The 21,062-nt window shown below is 38.1% G+C and overlaps 1 protein-coding gene across 2 annotated transcripts; it reads right to left on the bottom strand.

Moving 5' to 3' along the window:
• Positions 1-5,781: 5,781 nt before the first annotated feature.
• Positions 5,782-21,005, bottom strand: LOC143282524 (uncharacterized). Of its 2 annotated transcripts, none has more exons than XM_076588198.1 (7): positions 20,870-21,005; positions 19,243-19,336; positions 18,761-18,842; positions 17,956-18,095; positions 9,572-9,624; positions 8,326-9,145; positions 5,782-7,031 (listed from the first exon to the last, which is right to left on the bottom strand). In XM_076588198.1, exons 2-7 carry the CDS (start codon positions 19,304-19,306, stop codon positions 6,922-6,924), a joined length of 1,269 nt encoding a protein of 422 aa, XP_076444313.1. In that variant the 5' UTR covers positions 19,307-19,336; positions 20,870-21,005; the 3' UTR covers positions 5,782-6,921. The 2 variants fall into 2 exon arrangements, with proteins under 2 accessions (XP_076444313.1, XP_076444314.1); XM_076588199.1 differs by having other exon boundaries at positions 20,857-21,005.
• Between the last annotated feature and the right edge of the window lie 57 nt (positions 21,006-21,062).

A 21,062-nucleotide genomic window follows, 5' to 3' on the forward strand; every position in this document is an offset into this window, starting at 1 on the left:
GTCTGGTTAAGATTTTGGTCTTCTCTTCACAGACTTTTTTTTTTTTTTTTTTTTAATAGGAAGGGAAGGAAAGGGTAAGTTTCTCTCAGTGATCTGGAACTGTATGGCTTAATTCGGTTTTAGGGTGTGCAAGTTTGAAAGATTTATATATATAAATTGCACTTGAGGACTTCTTTATGTAGAAAACCTGAAAGCACCTTTATGTGTGTGGGTACGAAATGCTTTTGAGATGTGATACAAGTGACCATTGTTGCATTATTAGTATATATATGTGTGTTACAAATATGTAAAATTAAAGTAGAATAGAATTCATGAAAGATGATTAATCAGTAACATTTACTGTTACCATTGTTACCAATCAGCCTCATTACATTTGCACAGGAATAAGAAAGACTGACCAGCAACACCTATGCAACATTCCGTCTCTTCTTGAGAATTAAAATATATGACTATGTTTGTTAAGGCCTCTTTTAATGAATGTGCACAGTTATTTTGTGACCGTCTCTCGTTCTTTCTTTGTTCTTTTTAGAAAAGAAGATTTTAAAAAATTAGATTCGTGTAAAACAACATTCTTTTCAAAATATGGGGGGGGGAACCTCTCTGGGTGTATGGAATGGAAAGCTGTGTGTGATGCTACATAAAGCGTGTCAATTTTCCTTTGTCCCCAGACCCCCTCCATCCATTCCAAAATACATGCATGCATGTCTAGCCACATATTCCTTACCCCCTCCTTTACATTGGTCCTGTCTTTTGGTGTGAATATTTCCATGCAGTAAAATAAATGTAGCTCCCATTCATTGTGAGTTTGTATAACATTTTACTCACTTTGCAGCTGCTTAGCTGGGAGACATACGGTTTGTTTTTAATCATTCAGCCATCTGTTGCTTATATTTGTGCAATTTGTATTGATACAATATATTTTCTTCCTGTGATGTGTGTCTTTAAAACAGGGGCAAATTGTGTCCCTCTGTAATTAACATGATCAAGTGATCAACTTGCTTTGATCAGAGATGTGTATATGATGTGCATTAACCAGGCTAAAACATTTCAATGTTTTTGTATATGTCTGTCTACTGTAAAACAGCTGTGATAGAAATCTTCATATTCCGTCATTATTACAAGATTTTTTTTCTTCCCCTTTACTTTCTTAGTAAGCACAGTTCTTCCCCCAGTTTCAGTTGTAACTGTAGTATTTTATGTTCATCTAAGGAATCAAAGTACAGCAAAGTACAGCAGGATCTTGCTTACAGTTACACTAGTTACAGAAGTCCGAGTAATACAAGAATATGGATTACCTGACCAATTTCCATATTCATATCCAGTTACCTTTCCATTTCTGTTGAGGGTGTCAGTTCCAATTTTTTTTTTACCAAGATGAAGACATTTCCATGTTCCAGATAAGTATTCCATTACTGACTAGAATGTTCTGACCTGTTACAAGTGGTGAGTGTTTATGAATGATGCAGAATGCTAATTCTATTTTTTTTTTTTTAGTCAGTGCAGGGAGGTCTGCATGATCAAATCTCCATGATAGCAGAGGAAATGATTTTCTTTTATGATCTGTCCATTTCAAATGGCTGCTGTTTTCCATCTATGATTGGCATAGACAGTATGTTCACAAACTTGTTCACAAGCACAAACACCCATTTTACGATTGATTGTACCCACTCTGATCACTGCAATCACCACAGTTCAATTGTGTTGATGAGCGTAAACAGCTCAAAACACATTCTTCACAACATCCATAACTCAAGTGAAAACAAAGTGTGATCTGGAATATTGATGGTGACCGTTAAAGACATATGTGGCTTCATTTGATACGAGCATTGACAAGCAGATTTCTCTTGTCTCTTAATTCTTAAGGAAACTCTATTGTAACATTTTACTGCACGCATACTTTCTCACAAGTGAGAGAGAGAGAGATACTGTATATGTGTGCAAGAGTTCTCATACTAATTCTGTTGTTGGCACGCTTGTTTTTAAGATTTTAGTTGGTTTGACATGACAGGACTTCAGTTTCATTATTTATTTCTAGAAGCAAACAAGTATTGCTAAATTTTTTGTTTAGAAAAATTTAAAAGAAGCTATCTACTTTACTGAACATGCATTCACACATGTTGTATACTAACTGGTTGAAAACCAGGTTTCAGCGTATGAACATCAGAGGCTTTGCTTCTTATTTCTCATTTTCTGCGTGGTGTGGGTATGTACATGTATCCATATGTTTTTTCACAAGGATTTTCCACTTGTTCATGTGAACTGTGCAGGGTGGGTGTACATAAGCTTTTTGACATGGAATTGAATGTGTATTTCAGTTTGTAGATTGTGGGCAGGTTTGTACTTACTTCAGTTATTTAATATTGTCAAATGGTGATGATGATTTTTCATCAGTTGCTTTTACCAATGGTAAACAATCTTTAAAATCTTCATTCCATGACCCACGTAGAGAAAAACAGGAAACATTTTGTAAGCAAATGAATGTTACAAAAACAATGTATAAAAACAATGAGAACCTTTATGAAATTTTAACTGTGGAGGAAAGACATCTATGCTGTTGTAATGCTGTTTCAATGCTTATCTGGCTTTGAGGCACTGGACAAGTAATGAATTGTCTTTTATTTCTGTTCAAGTCACCACCATAGAAGGGGTGAGTGCTGTACATAGATCTGCATTGTTGTGAGATTTTACTGCCATTTATGACAGTATATACACTGAAACCATGGTTAGGCTGTGTTTTTGTAAAATTTTTATTCCCAGTGCAGAGTAAAGAACTGATGAATTTCAGTTTGTTTTTAGGCCCAAACAAGCAGGTATGTTTAAAATCAGTATTTGCAAACATTTCCAGTTTTTATTTTAAACGGAGACCAAACCAAGACATATGATATATGAGTAATTTGGAGTGCCCTAATTCTTTATCATTCTTTTTACTATGTATGTAAAAGAACAGTGAAGAAATTTCTAACATATATAAGAAGAAAATGGACTGCAGAGACAAAACAGAGTACCAATGGCTGAAAAACACTACTTGCAATTAGTTATATAAAAGAAGAAAAGAGAAAAAATTGTTTAAAAGGAAAAAAAAATCTCAATTAATATTTTGCCATTAGCTACTGAAACTAGATTTTCCCATTTTTGATTATGTAGCTTCTAAATGTTCATTGCAGTTGTAAAATGGCCCAATAATTCTTGCTTGTGTCTTTCGTAAAGTTACTGTTTGATTTTCGAAGCTTAATCTTCCATTCTAATTTCTATATTTCGGATGGGTTTAGCGGGAATTAATCCAAGAAAAGTTTCAGGTCAGCATATTAGCCTCTGAAACTGTACACAGTTGATATAATGAACATGATGAAGCAGGCTGTGTTCAGCAGTAATGTGCAACTGATGGCAAAAGTGACAACAGCGTTCATTGAAAAATGGCGAGTTTGTATTATACTCCCAGACTGGTTATATATACTGACCATGTCAAACTGGTGCAAACTAGACCTATTTTGTAAGGGAAGAACCTATGTTGGTCTGTGGCTTCGACTCTTAACGTTCAGCTGTCCACCTGGCGCTACAGGTCTCAAGTTTGTTGAATATCACCAATGGTGGAGAAATATTGAATTAAGCAACTGAACTGAACTGATCTCCAGTTGCTTTGACCACAGTCTTGAGCTGACCAGATGTCATCTTGTCCTGTTTGGCTAATTTTCTTTTGTCTCTACATATTTTCTGCCTATGTACATTCACTTGGGTGCATAGTTTAACTTTTCCTCAAAGATGTGGGTGTACAGATCTGATTTTCACACAAAGAGAAATAATCTTGATGTGAATTAACCTGTTGTGAAACTCTCTGTGCAAATTATGAACATTCCGATTTTGGGGGGAATCTCTACCTTCTCCAACAATCCTTGAAAATGACATATCTATTTGTAGAATAGTACAGTACTTTCCCAGATTCATAAAATACCACCAGAGATGATTATTAACAGATTTTGTCATGTGACTGCCATTTACAGTTATTAAAAAGTCATATTTTCATACAATACATTACTAACAGGGTAGAAAAAGTGAGTTGCAACTACATACATATTGACCATCGTTTGCGGCATTGTGTGTGCAAAGCTTTGTATGCTTGAACTAGTTGAAGAAAGTGGATGCACAGGCAGAACTTGACAACGAAGCTACTGCTTTGCTATTACTGAATGCATTGTTTGTTGTGATGTATGAATCTGGAGAACTCCACCCTTCAACTTCTCCTGTTAACTGATGGCAAAGGTCAGTCATGTAATCTAATGATGTGAATTGTTATTTGTTTGATGTAGAAATGACGTCAGGTGCTGAAAGCTGACTGAAAATTCAGTTGTTGTTAGAAGTGATAATGAAGTGTGTGATTCACTGCAAATAGAGGAAAAAGAAATCAGAATCCCCCCCTCCCACACACATGCTTTTGGCTGCATGTACAGGTCTTCTCACTGACAAAACAAAATGCTTCTGTAAGAAAAAAAAAAGTTTTATGTTGTCAAAATTTTGCCCTTCCTTTCCTGTGAAAACCTGTAGTAATTCATTTTTTCTTTGAAACCATGTTCTATATCTGTATGCAATTTATTTATTTACTTTTTTTTTGTAATACAAAGTTAGATTTCAGTTATTATATCCTGGTAGAAAAATAAATCATTTATGACCAGGATGCTAATCCTAAAAAAAAAAAGCATTTAATTCTGTAATGTTCTTCATACATGAAATTTTGGTAACATGCATCTAAATAAAAGCACATAATAGTCCAGTTGTTTCCCTGTTGTTGAAATGAAAATGGCAAAATCAGCATTGTGACCAATGCTAAGCACTAATGCAGCATGTATGAAAAAAAAGACAATGACTGGGTTCTTGTTTGCACTGAGTTTTTCTTTGCATGATAAGATTACAATGTTAAAATAGATTTTGATTATGGTTACAACATCTTCAAAGGCTTATCTGATAGAGTTAAACCAGCGATAGCACTCGACTATCAAAGGAAGGGGCACTGCGACTTAAGTGTATGTGTTGCTGAGATTGACAGTGGCTATTGTGTTCATCAAAAACAATTCAATTCAAAGGCCGTACAAATGTTCAGCTATACACACTGTTCAGTATTTGCCACTAGACTCCTGAATCTTTCTAAGCAAGTTCTAAAAGGGCTATTTGGTATACCTACTCACCCCTCCCTCCACTATCCCTAAAAATTAGAAAACAATATGCAGTGAATGTATCACCTAGCTTATTCATTTCAACATAGTCATCCTGCTGATATGTTTCTCAACTGACATTGGTGCTTAGTTTACTTGTGAATTGGTTGTATTCCATCACACTGCTTTCTTCTCCCCTCACAGTTGTCCATTTCCAGTGACTTCCGTGCTTTTGTTTATGTTGTAATTTCCTACTGTATAAGCGAAGGCTTGCTACACTTTTCTCAATAAACTTTTACTACAATTTGAACTGGTTTTCTTTCTGAAAGATTTCTCACTGGTGAAGCTTACACAGTATGTCTGTGTATGTATGACTCTGTGCATTTGACAGCAGTGAAACTTTGCAACCAACAACCCTGTCCACTAAGACTGGTTTTTGAATGAAGAGAACAGATTCTTTCTTTCCTGTCTGCATTCATGGACTGCAGCTCCATGTTCTCCCAAATTCACTTCAGTGTGCATCACCATTTCCACCCTGCCACAAAAACAAGGCACAGTTTCGGGGTGGGGCGGGGGTGGGTGGTGGGTGGGGGGTGTATTTGCTATATATGTTCATGTTTCTATAACCCACTAGATGCTGACATGGATTATGGAATCTTTAACATGAACATCTGATTTTCTGCATACGCAGAGGCAGTGAGAAGGTTACAGTGCTCACCTGGAAGGTCTGAAAAAAGTTTCCACTTTTAACCTGCCAACTGCCAATACCAGGTTTGAACCTAGGACTCAGATTGAAAGTCAAGTGCTCTAACCATTCAGCAACTGTGTTGTCAAAACAGTGAGTAAATGCACCACCACTTTTCTCTGAAGCACATAGAGGGGAATAGATGGTAACATAAGAAACAATTATCCAAAATTTGTCTGAAAGACTGATCCACCATGTTGTTTGTCGACCACAAAATAAAAAAACACAAACTATACCACCTTGTTTCCTTAACACTGAAGACAGACAAACAGCCAGATTAAATAAGAAGTTTTTTGAAAAGAAACAAGACTTTTTGGTCACCAACTGCAAAGAAAAACCTTAGTTTGTCAAGTCATTTGTCACTGAAGTCTTGTTAGAGTTCTTACATAGCACCAATAATGTTCCATCTGGTCATGGTTTTTTTGTTTATGTTTTTTCTAACAATGAAGGAATTAAAAGTGATTTTACAATTACTGCTTATTCTCCTGTGTTAAATCATGAAAAACGTGGAACCAATCAATCGGATACTGAAGCTCATCCAAACTGCTACATACAAACTGAGAATGGAAAATGCATATTTAGGGAGAAAAGGGTTTATTTAAAGCAAATTTATATCCTAACAAGTAGCAACACAAAGATGAGAAAGATGACTTGAAATAATCAAGAGCCCAACACATGCATAACCAAGTTTCTGTTGTAGCATGCACAATCCATCATAGCATTTCCAGTCACTATCCACAGCTGCAGAAAACTGATGTCATTCACAACTGTCACAAAGAAAAATGATACCAACTGATGATCAACTTGATGACAGGCAAGACTCGAGTTCCTAACTCTAGCTTCAACCTGTATGGATAATTTATATGAATATTCCATAAGTATATAAACAATTGCTTGTGTGTGTAAGTAGGTGGGAATTTGTGTATTGTCTGTGCAAGCACACACATAAGCTTCAGAGTGTGTTTGCAAGAACACTAAAGTATGACTATACACAGAGCGCTCCCGTTTGAAGTTGACCTGATCTGTCCTGTGTCAGGGGACAGACCTGTGATAGACTTCAGCGCCATCTTTCTTGGGAATGAAGTCAGTGAGGTCTTGGGCCATCACTTTCATCAGCTGGCTGATATGATACACACCTTTCTCTGCACACACACACAGAGCAATACCAATCACATGGGCAACACAAAATGCTCCAGCCATTCATACAGAAGTCTAGTGCTTTGAGTTTGAGCTTGGTGCGAAAAAAAAAGAAAAGAAAAAAAAAAAGCACTACCAGTATCATGAAGATAATATCAAACACACAGATACTATTAACTATGTAATACAGTGATGTTACCCTTCATTCAGGTTACAGGGAAAGACTTACATCTCAGAATGTTCCTGTGCAGTGAGAAAATCAACAGGGGGAAAAAACAGAAGAAAAGTACCTGAAGAACAAAAGCAGTGGAGAAAAATTCCACTGAACAAACTGTGTACAAGGTCAGTAAATGTAGTTTAACCCTACATTTTTTCTCTCCTTCCAGTTTTTCTTTGTCCTAGTTCTTTGAATCTTAAAGCAGCTGCTCAGTGACCATTTTTCTTGTCACCCAGGTCAACATATGCACAAACATGAACTGCTAGTGCCTTACATGTGACCATAAAAATACACACAAAAAGCTTCTCAATGCGCACCAGATTAAGTGGGTTATGTAAACACAAAAATACCCAACACGAACTGTCCCTCAAAATGGGCAAAGGCTGCATGACTCCAGTTTTTATTTATCCAAAAAAAAAAGTTTGTTTTTTTAAATAACAGTTCTTAAAATTATTACACACACACACACACACACAATCATGGTGGTTGTGGCAACACAGAGTAATGAAGAATCTTAAAAATTTTTCAAAGATGACATGCAAATCATGGATGGACAGGCAACAATGATGAAAAGAGGTACTAAAACCCCATAAATATTAAAAAAAAAAAAAAAAAACAACTGATGATTTGTATGGTTAATCAACTGTGAACCAATTGGATCTATCACTAACAACAATATAATTTAGTCTTCTTTTTTATAATTCGGTTGTCTTTTCAGTTTGTTTCCTAAGATTGGACAGATAACTGATATCAATCTTGTAATACCTGGACCTATTTTAGACTGAATGAAACAGCTCATTAATACCAGCCACTGGAATTGAAACATAAGACAGAACATGTGTGAAACGGACCTATCAAATTTGAATAAATGGCTGTATTACAACTACCAGCCACAGTTAACTTAATATAAGAAGAAGGAAAATGGTCCTTGTGATATGTTAAGCTTCAAGACTGAATTACACAGACGCACAAACTATCAGCTTTGCAAACTCTGATTTCTAATGTACTGAATCTGGGATTTTCACACACATTTCAATCTTGTTCCCTTGTTGACATGTAAACTCAACAAACGGTCTTGTTACCTGTGGGTTCAGACAGCTGTCCTCTCTGCAGCACATCACCCCCACACCTGCCGACTCCTCTTTGTGGATTCCATGCAGAGCTGTTAGTGTGGGCGCCATGTACGTCAGCAAAAACCGTAATGGTGTGGCTGGACTTCTTTCTTCTGACCTCCGTATCCTGTTGTTGACGTGGGGAGGTGGTGCTGGTCGCTGCCATCAGCCCCTCTCTCCTCACAGCGTTGTGGTTTTCCTTTGCAGTCTGGCGCTGACTGTCACTGCTGTTTGCTGGAGTTTCCCTCCTTGTCCTGGACCCGTGGCTCTGCTGTGCTGGAGGCAAGGTTCCCCCTGTCCCTCCATCACCCCCCTGTGCAGTGTTTCTCCTTTTTCTTGGGGAGTGTGTTGCTGCTGTGGGGGCTTCTGCTGCTCTCTTCTGACCCGCTGTTTGCTCTGCCGGTGCTGCTGAGGAGGTCTGGTTCTGCTGTCTACTGGAAGCTCTCCTCTGTTCATTTATCTGCCGTTCAGGTCTCTCTGGCTGCTTTGAGAGGGATCCTGACGTCCTATCCACTGGCTGAGTTGATCTCCTTTCGCACAATTGGGTGCCTTGAAGATTGGATGCCTGTTCATGTGACCTCTGCTGAGAGGAAGATGCAGAAGTTGTGTGCCGAGTTGCAGCATTGTGTGGCTGTCTAGCAGGAATGGTCCCAGTCCTGTGGGGCTGACTGAACACAGCCTGTGTGTTGGTTTGTGGCTGCCCTCCTGGGTGGGGAACACGTTGATTCTTTGAACCTGGTGATCTGGGTGGGGGGTGGATGATCACATTTCTGTTGTTTGGTCTGGATGTCTGCACAACAGATAACTGATTACAAATGTTGCTGAATTGTCACAAAAGAAACATGGGCCTGCTTTGTGAGTTAAATCCTTAAGTAATGCATTCACACACTCACACACACACACTATTATACACACACATGGACAGGAAACATGCAACAACTTGTTGGCATGTTTTAAGACTGGCATTAGTTTCCTGATCTGATGCATACATTCTCTGTGTGTCTCGTGTACACTGCACTTCAAATATTCAGAAAAAAATGGTTTCAGACGGGCTTAAACACACTTATTTGAGACCAGTTTTCGCTGATGCTGAAATTAATGACTCATACAAATAACTCAGTGCTGCCTCATGTAGATTTTCATTTGTGGTGTAAGAATCTAGGCCTTTGGTGCATACTGATATATGTATTGCAATGGGTATCAACAAACTGTTTACCTGATTCTGTGGACCTGGAATATCCCAACACAATGTTGTGTGTTTCTTGACATCTGTAGGGGGAAAAAATGACAAAATTAAAAAGCACATTTGAGACACAGACTGATTCCTGATTCTGTTATATCATGCATTTGAAGCCAAATAGAAATCACCTTGCAGAATCTGTGACCATTCCATTCAATTGTGTTCTTTGTGGTGTGTTTGGCCTGGGATCATGATGCATCAAAACTTGCTGGTTGATATAAGGGAGGCATTAATTTTGGTGTTCAATGGCTTTGTCAAGCCATGGCTCTCTTTCAGGGATTTCTTGGGCCTATCATTTTTCTCCTTGAATGGACATGATTTTATTGTTATTGTTATCATTGGTACTTATACAGCACCTTTCTTCGATCAGAGATAAACTCTAAGCACTTCAAAGAATCATTTGCACAACAGGCTACCCACGTGCACACACACACACATGTATATTGGAGTGGATTTTACTACAGAATTTTGCCACAGACAACCCTTTTGTTGCCAAGGGTTCTTTAACATGCACAAGTGCATGCTGCATATGGGACCTCGATTTATTGTCTCATCTGAATCACTAGCACCCAGACCGCCACTCAAGGTCTAGTGGTGGGAGAGAAAATACTGGTGAGTGTGGGATTCGATCCTGTGCGGTCAGATTCTCTCGCTTCCTAGCTGGAGACGTTACCACTATGCCACCACTCTACATGTGACATATGATTTTCATATGATGTATGATTTTCAGTGTCTGAGCACATGCACCACAGAAGCCCTTAACAAGCTGATGGAAACAAAAAAGCCATCCTGACAAAAGAAGCCATGTAACTCGACAAGACAGTTAACCACAACCTTCTTCCTTCCATGATGTCTGCACCATCTGTACAGAAAATCCGTGGTGACATTAAAGGCAGATAATCAGACTAACTTTCATGTGGGTTACTGGTGCAAAAAGCAAAGGTTTTCGTTTTCATTGTGAAAAAGTTTGAATATCTGCCTGTTTGTCTGTTTGGGGAGATTTTTAACAGTCATGTTTTCAACACAACTCAGAACCAAAAAAACTGGATGAATTTGATTTTTGTACATGTGCAAAATGTTTATAACATTTAAAAAAGAAACTCTCTCTCTCTGTCTGAACACAAGGTGCTAAACTAGAACTGGAAATTGAGAATCAGATATTTTCTGTAAGAAAAAGTAATCTTCAGTGGAGTCTATTCCAGAAATGCTCGTCTTCTATCAGCTCTACCTTACAGTCTTTTCAACTATTTCTTTTATTCCTTTTGCTCAGAGCCATGAAGCATAATACTTTCCCCCTCTAAGATTGACAATAGACATGTGCTTGAGAGTGAAAACTGAGAAAGGTAATTGCTTTTAAAGTATTTTATCTGAAATTTTACTTCACTATAATGTTTCACTAAATGTCTTTTTCTTCAAAAACTCTTTCCTCTGCTTGGTGCTCATGGAAGATCTTGAAGGAGGGATTTATCTTATGCTTGATAGATTGTTGTTATTCTTCTTAATTTGTTAACATCTTCTTGCATGTTTTATTCTTCTTCCAGTGCATTAACAACCATGATCAAAAGCCTGAGGAGTTCCAGTTCCCAAAAGATGAAATGCCCATCCCTTGTAACCAAAGCTGTGTCTCCATTGTGGAGGACCTGGACTTGAAAGCTGAGCACACTTTGGTTTTACTTCTTTGTTTGCTAATTGTTTTGTTTTTTTCTCCCTTCTGATCTTGTCTTGTCCATCTGCTATTTGATTCTCATTTTCTCCTGCCTGTTCCTGTTAACAATACCTTTCACATTCACTCCCTTGTTTGAAATGGATAAAGGTTTGTTTTCATCTGTTTGGCAATCAGGGACTGAAGCTTTTTTTTCACACACTTCTTGTTTTTCGCATGTCATTCATCCATTTGTGTTTTAAAAGTATTGAAACATTTTAAACAGGACTAAATGACGGGTGTCACAGTCGAGCGTTTAAAGTACTGGACTTTCAATCTGAGGGTCTCGGGTTCGAAGCTCGGTAACAGCACCTGGTGGATAAAGGTGGAGATTTTTATGATCTCCCAGGTCAACATATGTGCAGACCTGCTTGTGCCTGAACCCCCTTCATGTGTATACTCAAGCAGAAGATTAAATATGCACATTAAAGATCCTGTAAGCCATGTCAGCACGCATTCAGTGGGTTATAGAAACAAGAACATACCATGCACACCCCCGAAAACGGAGTATGGTTGCCAATACATGGCAGGGTAAAAACAGTCATACACATAAAAGCCCACTTGTGTACTTACAAGTGAACGTGGGAGTTGCAGCCCACGAATGAAAGAAGAAGAAGAGAAACAGGACTAAATTATTAATAACTACTTTTTCTTCATCTTCTGCGTTCGTGGGCTGCAAATCCCACGTTCACTCGTATGTATACGAGTGGGCTTTTACGTGTATGACGGCTTTACCTTGCCATGTAGGCAGCCATACTCCGCTTTTGGGGGTAAGTACTGATAACTACAATGTCTTCTTTTTCCCTGCTGACCAAAAAAAAAAAAAAAAAAGAAGAAAAAAAGAAAAAGAAAAGAAAGAGGCTTGATTATCATAACATGCCTGTGTATATTTCCTTCAGCCCTTACAGATTTCCCTAAATCGTTTTCTTTCTTCAACCACTCTGGATTCTTGAAAATGTGCATGAACTATACTCACAAACTCCACACAAAGTATCCATTTTCATCTCATCCAAAGACAAGCACTTGGAATAGTTTTTGTTTTGTTTTGAGGAGAAGTAGGGGAGGAGAGTGAATTCTGCCCAATCAAAGACCACTGTCTGAACAAAGTTATATGGAATTTCTATGTCACTTCAGTCTCCACTCAATACAGTAAACTGCTGGTAAACACCGTGTTCTCTTTCTCAGTTGATCACAGCAGATAATTATTCTTGCATTGACAGATGATTAAATAAAACTGAACATCAAACAATTTCACTAACTTTTTTCTGTGTTTAATGTATTCATTACAATGTCTCACCACAGCATGACAAAAGTAAAATAATAATATTAATAATAATGGTACTTATATAGCGCTGAATCTTGTGCAGAGACAAATCAAAGCGCTTTCGCACCAGTCATTCTCACGCACGCATAACTCTAAAACTGGAGAAACTAAAGACAAAGAAGAGGCAGGGAAGGGAGGCTATTTTGGGAAGAGGTGGGTTTTAAGGCCAGACTTGAAAGAGCTGAGCGTGGAGACTTGACGAAGCGAAAGTGGAAGTTCATTCCAATTGCAAGGTCCAGAGACAGAGAAAGAGCGGCGGCCAACAGTCGAGAGTTTGAATCTGGGTATGCGTAAGTGGAGTGGATCCGAAGCTGATTGTAGTGAGCGAGATGGAGTGTAGAGGTGAAGGCAGCCACAGTAAAAGCGAGAAGAAAAAGAAAAAGGAAAGAAAGAAGGGGCAGTTGTTGTTGATTTATCACTACAAATTTTGTAGTTCCTGTTGTAGTCAGGGCTTCAAACTGACAGCACACCCATGCCACTGATGGATAATTTTCCCCCATGGTGCATGCCTCCATTTTTCTGCAGGCCTGTCTGACACACACAGTTATCTTGTCGCTCATTGTGAGCAGTCTGACTGGCCCATCACCTTCCCTTTCTGACCCCTACTTTCAGCTGTCAGGGATCAAGTGGTTCCTTCTTTTCTCATCTCTGTGAGCCTTCTTTTCCCTTCTCTGTGAAACTGTATACAGAGAGTAATACCAAGATAGAAGAGCAAGACAAAAGAGAAGGGTCATAAGAGAAAAGAAAACAGAGAGAGAGAGAGAGAAGAGAGAGAGAGAAGAGAGAGAGAGGAGAGAGAGAGAGAGAGAGAGAGAGAGAGAGAGAGACAGACAGACAGACTGACAGAGATAGAGAGAGAGAGACAGAGAGCAGAAGATTTTTTTTTTCTGGGTAACTGCATATTCTTTAATGGAAATCATGAATATTTGACTGACTGAATGCTGCAGAGATAGTTTTGCTTTGGATCATGAAAAAGAAAACTGATATCATTAGTGTACATTTTCAAATCTGAAATGAATACAGTCACACCCAGTTCTACACAACCAACTTCTATACTAAAAAAAACAACAACAACAAATAGGAAAACAAGCTTTGACTATCCTAGTTTATTTCCAGTTTCAACATTAGATCAGGGAAAATAGATGTCAACTGAAAATGAAACATTTCTGAATCTCCATGAACCTAAGCTTAAAAAGTTGTCCCCAAAACACTGATAAACAAGTAATGATTTCTAGACACAGATCTACAAATGAATACCTGGATACTGTGAACAAATGGCCTGCAGAAGTTGGACAGCTATTCTGGAATGTGGTTAAAAATCTAGACCCACCTTGAACACTTACTGTGGACATTTTTTACCCAAAATCTCCTCATATCACAGTCATTAGATTTTTTTTTCACATGACTTTTATATTTCTCTATTCTTTTAAAGCACCGCACACACACATACACACACATGTTCTTTAGGTGTTAGCTACCTTTTCTTACCTCTTTCAAAACAGGCTTTCTTCTTTCTCTCATTTATAAAGTATCATGGTGAACTGGACAATGCCCACCCTCCCCAAATTGTTTTTTTTTTTCTTTGTTAGAAAGGCTTGATCACAGCGTTGTGTTTGTGTGAATATCAGGCATCTGCTCTTTTCATATTTAATAATAATGATAATTAATAACAATGATATTGGTATTTATATAGTGCTGAATCTTGTGCAGCGACAAATAAAAGCACTTTCACACCAGTCAGTCACATGCATGCATAACTCTAGACTGAAAAAACTGAAAAACAACAAAGGGGCAGGGAAGGGAGGCTATCTTGGGGAGAGGTGGGTTTTAAGGCCAGACTTGAAGCGAAGGGGGGAGCTCATTCCAAATGCAAGGTCCAGAGACAGAGAAAGCGGCGGCCAACAGTGGAGTGTTTGAATCTGGGCATGCGCAGACAAAGTGGATCTGAGGCCAATCAAAGAGAACAAGATGGGGTGTAGATGTGAAGGCAGCCACAGAGATAGGAAGGGGCAGATTTGTGAATACATTTATAACAAAGAGTGCAGATCTTGTACTTTATTCTGTGTGAGACAGGGAGCCAATGGAGATGTTGTAAAAGAAAAGTGGTGAGCTCAGATCTTTTCTTTCTTAGGACAAGTCAGGCAGCCGAGTTTTGTAAGCACTAGAGGGACTGGAAGGATGAAGCAGGCAAACCAGACAATAGAGAGTTGTAGTAGTCGAGGCGAGAGAATGACAGAAACGAGTCTAGATGTTGCACTGGTGGACAGATATTTCTGAATGGAACTGATGCGCCATAACTGACAGTAGCAGGACTGAAAGGTCTGGCTGATAAATTTTTGCATGGACTGTGTGTTGTCAAGTACAACGCCAAGGTTCCTGACTGAGCTGGAAAGAGGGATGGATGTACTGCCAAATTTGATTGTGTCATTTGTGATGGAAGTGAGTTTTTATTTAGTTCCTATGATCATTGCTTTAGTTTCGTCCACGTTCAATTGTAACTTATTTAGAGTCATCCAGTTTTGAATGTCCAGGAAGCAGTGGTATGTATCTTGTAAGAGCGAGGACAAATTTTCAGGGGTATCACTTTTCTGAAGTTGAGTGTCATTGGCATAAGAATGATAACTGATGTTGTGGCAGTTGATAATTTCAGCGAAAGGAGCAGTGTACAGTGTGAAAAGCACAGGGTTTAAAACAGATCCCTGTGGGACTCCGTGTTCGATTTTAACAGGTTCAACCTGGTAATTATCAACCATGAAAGACTGGAATTGGTCGGTTAGATACAATTTGAACCAGCTGAGAGCAGTGCAGTTGATACCAAATGTATAATAAAGACGGGAAAGAAGAACTGAATGGTCTATCGCGTCAAAGGCAGGAGACAAGTCGAGAAGAGTGAGAAGGGAAATTTTTCCGGAGTCGGTTGCTAACAGTAAATTATTCAGGATGTGGAGGACAGTGATTTTGGTACTGTGGTCAGCACGATAGGCAGACTGAAAAGGGTGGAGGAGATTGTTGAAACGAAGGTGGTTGTTGAGTTGTTTCAAGATGGCTTTTTCAAAGTTTGGAAAGGAAGGTTAGAATCTGGTCAATAGTTTTTCAAGATGTTTGTGTCAAAGTTGGGTTTCTTCAGAAGAGGCTGGATGACTGTAGTTTTGAAAGTGGATGGAAAAGTTACAATAAGAAGAGATGAATTGACAATACTGGTGATTGTGGGGAGAAGCTGTGAGACACACTGGGAAAAGACAAAGGCTGGTCCATTTATTTATTTTACAACAGATGTGGTGTAGTGTATATGGATCAGTCCAAATGCTTGGACCTCTCCTTGACACTGAAACTGATAAACCCCAGTCTCAGCCTAAAGATTACACCTTACTGATCTTATGTAAGTTTCTGTCTAACAAGCTGCTGTGGCAAAGTGGTTAGCATCGCAGACTGATGGCTGGGAGGATGACGTTTCAAATCCCAGCAGAGGTGGGTTTTTTGGCCCATGACCGGCTCCTATCCAGAGTCAAATGTGCTATGGGCTTAAATGGGAAGAATGGGACCAAACGGTCAAGTATCATCTATTTCATGGATGCGTCTTTGGGTGTACTGCTCTAATTTCATGACCAGCACTGGAAGTGTCTGTATTTCTCGGGCCTGGTTAACGCCGGGATATCATTATGACAGGAAGCATAGAGTACAGCTTTGTCACGCAGCCCCAAACCTAAATGGACCTCTATAGCAGCATCGGTATCATCATCATTATCTTTCCTCCTCCTTCATTATCAATATGAAAAGAAGTCCAAGATTATGTGGTCTTTCATGCCCTGACCTCAGTTTCGATACCCCTCCACTTCCTTGTTTCGGATGAGTCTTATCAAGGTTTTCAGTGTTGGTAGATTCATGGGGGACTGTCACTGGAGGGACATGGTGGCGGTCTCCACTATGGGGGTATGCTCACTCAGGATTATTTCGTGACTAAGCCATTATTTGTGTCTGTAGGGGGCTTAGTAGGTGGTCCTAAGAACGTTAAATCAGAACAGGCACTACTGAACACCACCAAAATGCTTCAGCAGCATTGTAAGGTCTCATCTGGTGTGTGGCCTCCTGGTGACCTAACACTGATATTCCCTGTGTACTGCTGACACTGGGACTGCGACAGACAAACCCAGGAGTGGCCATGTTTGGGGGACTTGGAATGAGTGCCATGAGAGCAATGCCACTGAAACTGATGATGGGGCAGCAAAAAACAAAAACAAAAGTTTCCTTCTAGGCTGAGGAATTTCCTTTACTTTTCTTTCTTTCAACATGCTTGTTTTTGCTTCATGACACTTCCCTGCTCTTATCATAATTATGACCCTTCCTCTTCACATTCTGGCCTCTTCCCTTCCCTCCTTTCTCCCTCTAGTTATCATTTCTTTTGACACGTTTCTCTGCTGTCTTTAAAAAAAAAAGTCTATAAAATGATTCACTTCTCTGTAGTGTTTTAAGGCCCCTTTCTTTGCTTGATAGTTTATTCCAACTACAACAGCTGTGCTCCATATCTTTTAAAACTTCCTTCTTAAACAATAATACAACAATAACTCATATAATAACTCATATACACTCACACACATATGCACACAAATCACCACTTTCACACTCTCTTTGACCACAAAAGATGACTGTTCATATATGGTGAACTGGGAAGGTTTGTGAGATTCTATGCACATAAAAACAATCCTTCAAATTCCTTTTTCACAATGTCACAAAGTGTTAATATTAATTTCCTTGATTTAGGAAAGAGTGAACATTTAGTGATTTAGTGAACTTGCTCTGGAAGTATTGGAAAAACATGTCTCTTTCTCTCTATCTATGACACGACAATCTACACAACCTAAATTGTCAAACTGTATAAGAACAAATCAGAGGGGAATTTCCCTGCTGTCTCTGGTGCAGAAAATCTGTCAACAAGAAATGTTTTCTCACTCACACACACACATACACGCAACTGTCAAACTGCATCCAAATCTAGACCAAACTTGCAAAAATATTGCTTCTAACACTCATCAAAGCAGTCACCATTTGCAGTGAAGTAAGTGTATGCAAATGAGTGGCTGGATGACTGATAATGCAGATACCCTTAAACCATGGATATATACATCAATGGGCGGAGGTGAAACACTTAACCCTTCAACCTTTAATTCAGACCATGTCCCACCATCCTACCTATGTAATGGCAAGTTTACTTAACACCTACAGCCAGGAAATGGCGCTGCATCAAAATCAACAAATTTAATGTTGCAAACTGTATTCCCCTAAATAGATTAAAAAGTTTATAGTATATACCATTGATAAAAGAACCAAACTACTGACCGTTTAAAATGTCCTGTGGGGGCAAGATGTAGCGTCCAAGGACAATGTCGCTGCGATTCCCAGCTTTCACACAGTCAGTTATGTAACGGGAATGAAACACTTCCAGATGTTCAATTATGTATGCAGCCGAGTTGAACACTCTGCAAACATCACAACATATATGAGGTAAAAATAAGATAAATGGTCTTTAAAAAAGCAACAATAAAAAAAACCCCAACCCCAAACAAACTAAAATTTAACAGGTGAAATCATCTGACAACCAGTTTAATTTCATGTGGTACCTGCTAAACATCTTCCACTTACTTTGTTCCTTATTACAGTAATGAATGTGACCACAAGTGAGCAAAACCATTCATGTAATGCAATGAAAACAAAACAAAAACAAAAAGTTTTATACATTGGCACAAGAGACAGACTGGTGTACCAAACAGGAGAATGCTGGGATGTTATGTGTTGTTGTTTTCCTTTCAGTAGCATGGTTTCTTTTGAGTTGCTTTGAGTTGGATCCTTTGCCTGTTGCTGAATTTGAAATTAAAGTATTATGGAATATAAAAATCAAGATTAAGCAACATTTTTTTAAATTATGAAAATAGGTTTTCAATGTTTGTACACAATCTAATATAGATGTTCATAATAACACCTTTTTTGTATACAAAACAAAATCGTTCAAGCTGTCTGTGGAAGCAGACGTTTGATTAAACCAGTAACTGCCAATAACTTCATGCTACTGAGATTGACTTTACACAAACTGTCTTTTTAATACAAATAGAAATATTTGATGAACCGTTCACAATATTGTGCTTACCTCAGTGTGTCCTGAGAGGTGTTATCAGCACTGAATATAAAATCAGCTTTGTCAAAGTCGGATTCATATCCTCCATGGTCTTCTGAAAAGGACAATTCATTCATGCTTCTGTTGATACATCTCACTGATACAGGTAACTGTCAAATAAATTTATATACTAATGCATAAAGATGTCCGGTTTTTTTTTAATTTTTATTTTTTTATTTTTTTTATCAAAGCCAAACTGTTTTTCATAAATAAGCACTTGTATTGAAACAGGTTCCTTGACCTTGTTATACTGAAACAAAGTTAAACGAGCAACAGAAATACACATACATGTATCCAATTAGCCTATGCAATAAACTTGTCCAAGCACACACAAAATATGTACACACACGCACACACACACACACACACACACACACACACACACACACAGAGAACACAACAATGCTTGAGTACTTGAAAATTATGTATATCACACACTCAGTTTAAAAACTTACTCCACAACTGCTTTGACTGCCTGTCAACACTCGATGAAAACCAGGCACTCACATCATCAAACATGTTTGAATCACACTGGTTTAATATCAGCTCCTGCACAGAGGGTAAAAAGCATGGTTAATAAACAAAACAAGAAGAAATACATTACTTTATTATTCTACATACAGAAAAATTTTACTTTTAATCTTTATAAACATCATGAACCATGATAAAGAGCATGCCTTCAAAATTCAGCACATAATGTTCTTTTGTCACCCTCTTCAGTCTTCTCTATAAAATGCTGTCAGGACAATGGCTTTTTTTCATCATTTCGGTCTATGCATGTTAGGCATCTGTTCACCTCCCCCACTTTTTTTTTTTTTTTTTAATAATCATTTTCTTAAAAGCAAATGTGGTACAGTGCACACGGATCAGTCTACATGCTTTGATACCTCCTTGAAAATGAAACTGCAATGAGACAAAGGAAGAACTGTTCAGGGAACAGTAAGTTTTAAATGAAAATATCAAGATTTCTTCTCAACTTTTTGAAGACATACAGTTTATGCAGCCCAGTAAAAAAGATATTAAAACCAAGCAACAAAACAATAATTAATTCTATCATCCATATACTTACCACTGTAAAACACATCAATCTTTCAGGCTTCAGTTAAGCCTGTTCCAGCAGATGTTGCAAACCATTAGCTTTAATGTAGATACGACATTACAAGGTAGCTATGTTCTTTACAGATGTGTGTGTGTGTGTGTGTGTGTGTGTGTGTGTGTGTGATGTAACATGAAAGAACCTGGCAAAAGTCGCAGCCAGCTATGCTCAGCTATGCACAAAAACACCTCATTAGCCATTAGGGTAAAAAGAATTAAATCAAGATTTTTTAATACAAATTGTTATCTTTGAAGTTTTCATTTTGCTGTCAGTAAGTATTTTAGCATAAAATTGCATGAAACTGAAGTATTTCTAACTTTTTCAGGTGCATGCGCTGTTGGTACTGCTGCACACATTCATTACTTAAGTTGCAATGTTCAGCGCATTTGACTCCAGGCTTTTTCTGAAATTACTATATATATATATATATATATATATATATATATATATATATATATATGTGTGTATAAATAAATGACAACTGATGTTTTAATAGTAACTTTAAGAAAGTACTATAAAAACTAAATTACTTTGAAATTATCAATGAAAATATTTGTTGTCATTTTTTTTTTAGGCTTGGACATGGTCACATTCTGGTAAAATTGTCATTTTACATAAGTGAAAATACTTGAAAAGAAAAGAATTCATACCATCGGATATAAGTGATAAATCAAAATCACCCTTTACAACAGACTTAATATAATCATGATTATATTTCGAAAGTAGCCCGTGCCCAATTACCGTGCCTCTTTGAAACATGACTTCTGTACATGCAGCTATGTATTGGTTTGTCGTTTCTTCTGAATGTACCACACACACTGTACAATTCAGGATCTACAGAAAAACACGACTGTCCGCTGAACAAAAACTGAATGATACTGGCAAGATCTTAGTCCAGAAAAACAAATTAATCTGAAAATTAATGCCGTTGTAAAACAGACCAGGCTTTTGTAAACTAAAATGATGTACTAACCTGTGCTTCCTACCTTTTTATTGAAGGAAGGACTGAACGCACATAATCTCCTTGAAATATCAATTCCTCTGACCACAGTTTCTGTGGAATATCAGACTCTGTGTGTGTGTGTGTGTGTATGTGTGTGTGTGTGTGCCAACCGTGCAATTTCGCCGCCATACGACAATCGACTTACCTCCTCTTGGTTTTTCTGAAACTCGTTCGCG

The sequence above is a fragment of the Babylonia areolata genome, chromosome 5 (assembly GCF_041734735.1).
Source record: "Babylonia areolata isolate BAREFJ2019XMU chromosome 5, ASM4173473v1, whole genome shotgun sequence".
Lineage (NCBI taxonomy): Eukaryota > Metazoa > Mollusca > Gastropoda > Neogastropoda > Buccinidae > Babylonia > Babylonia areolata.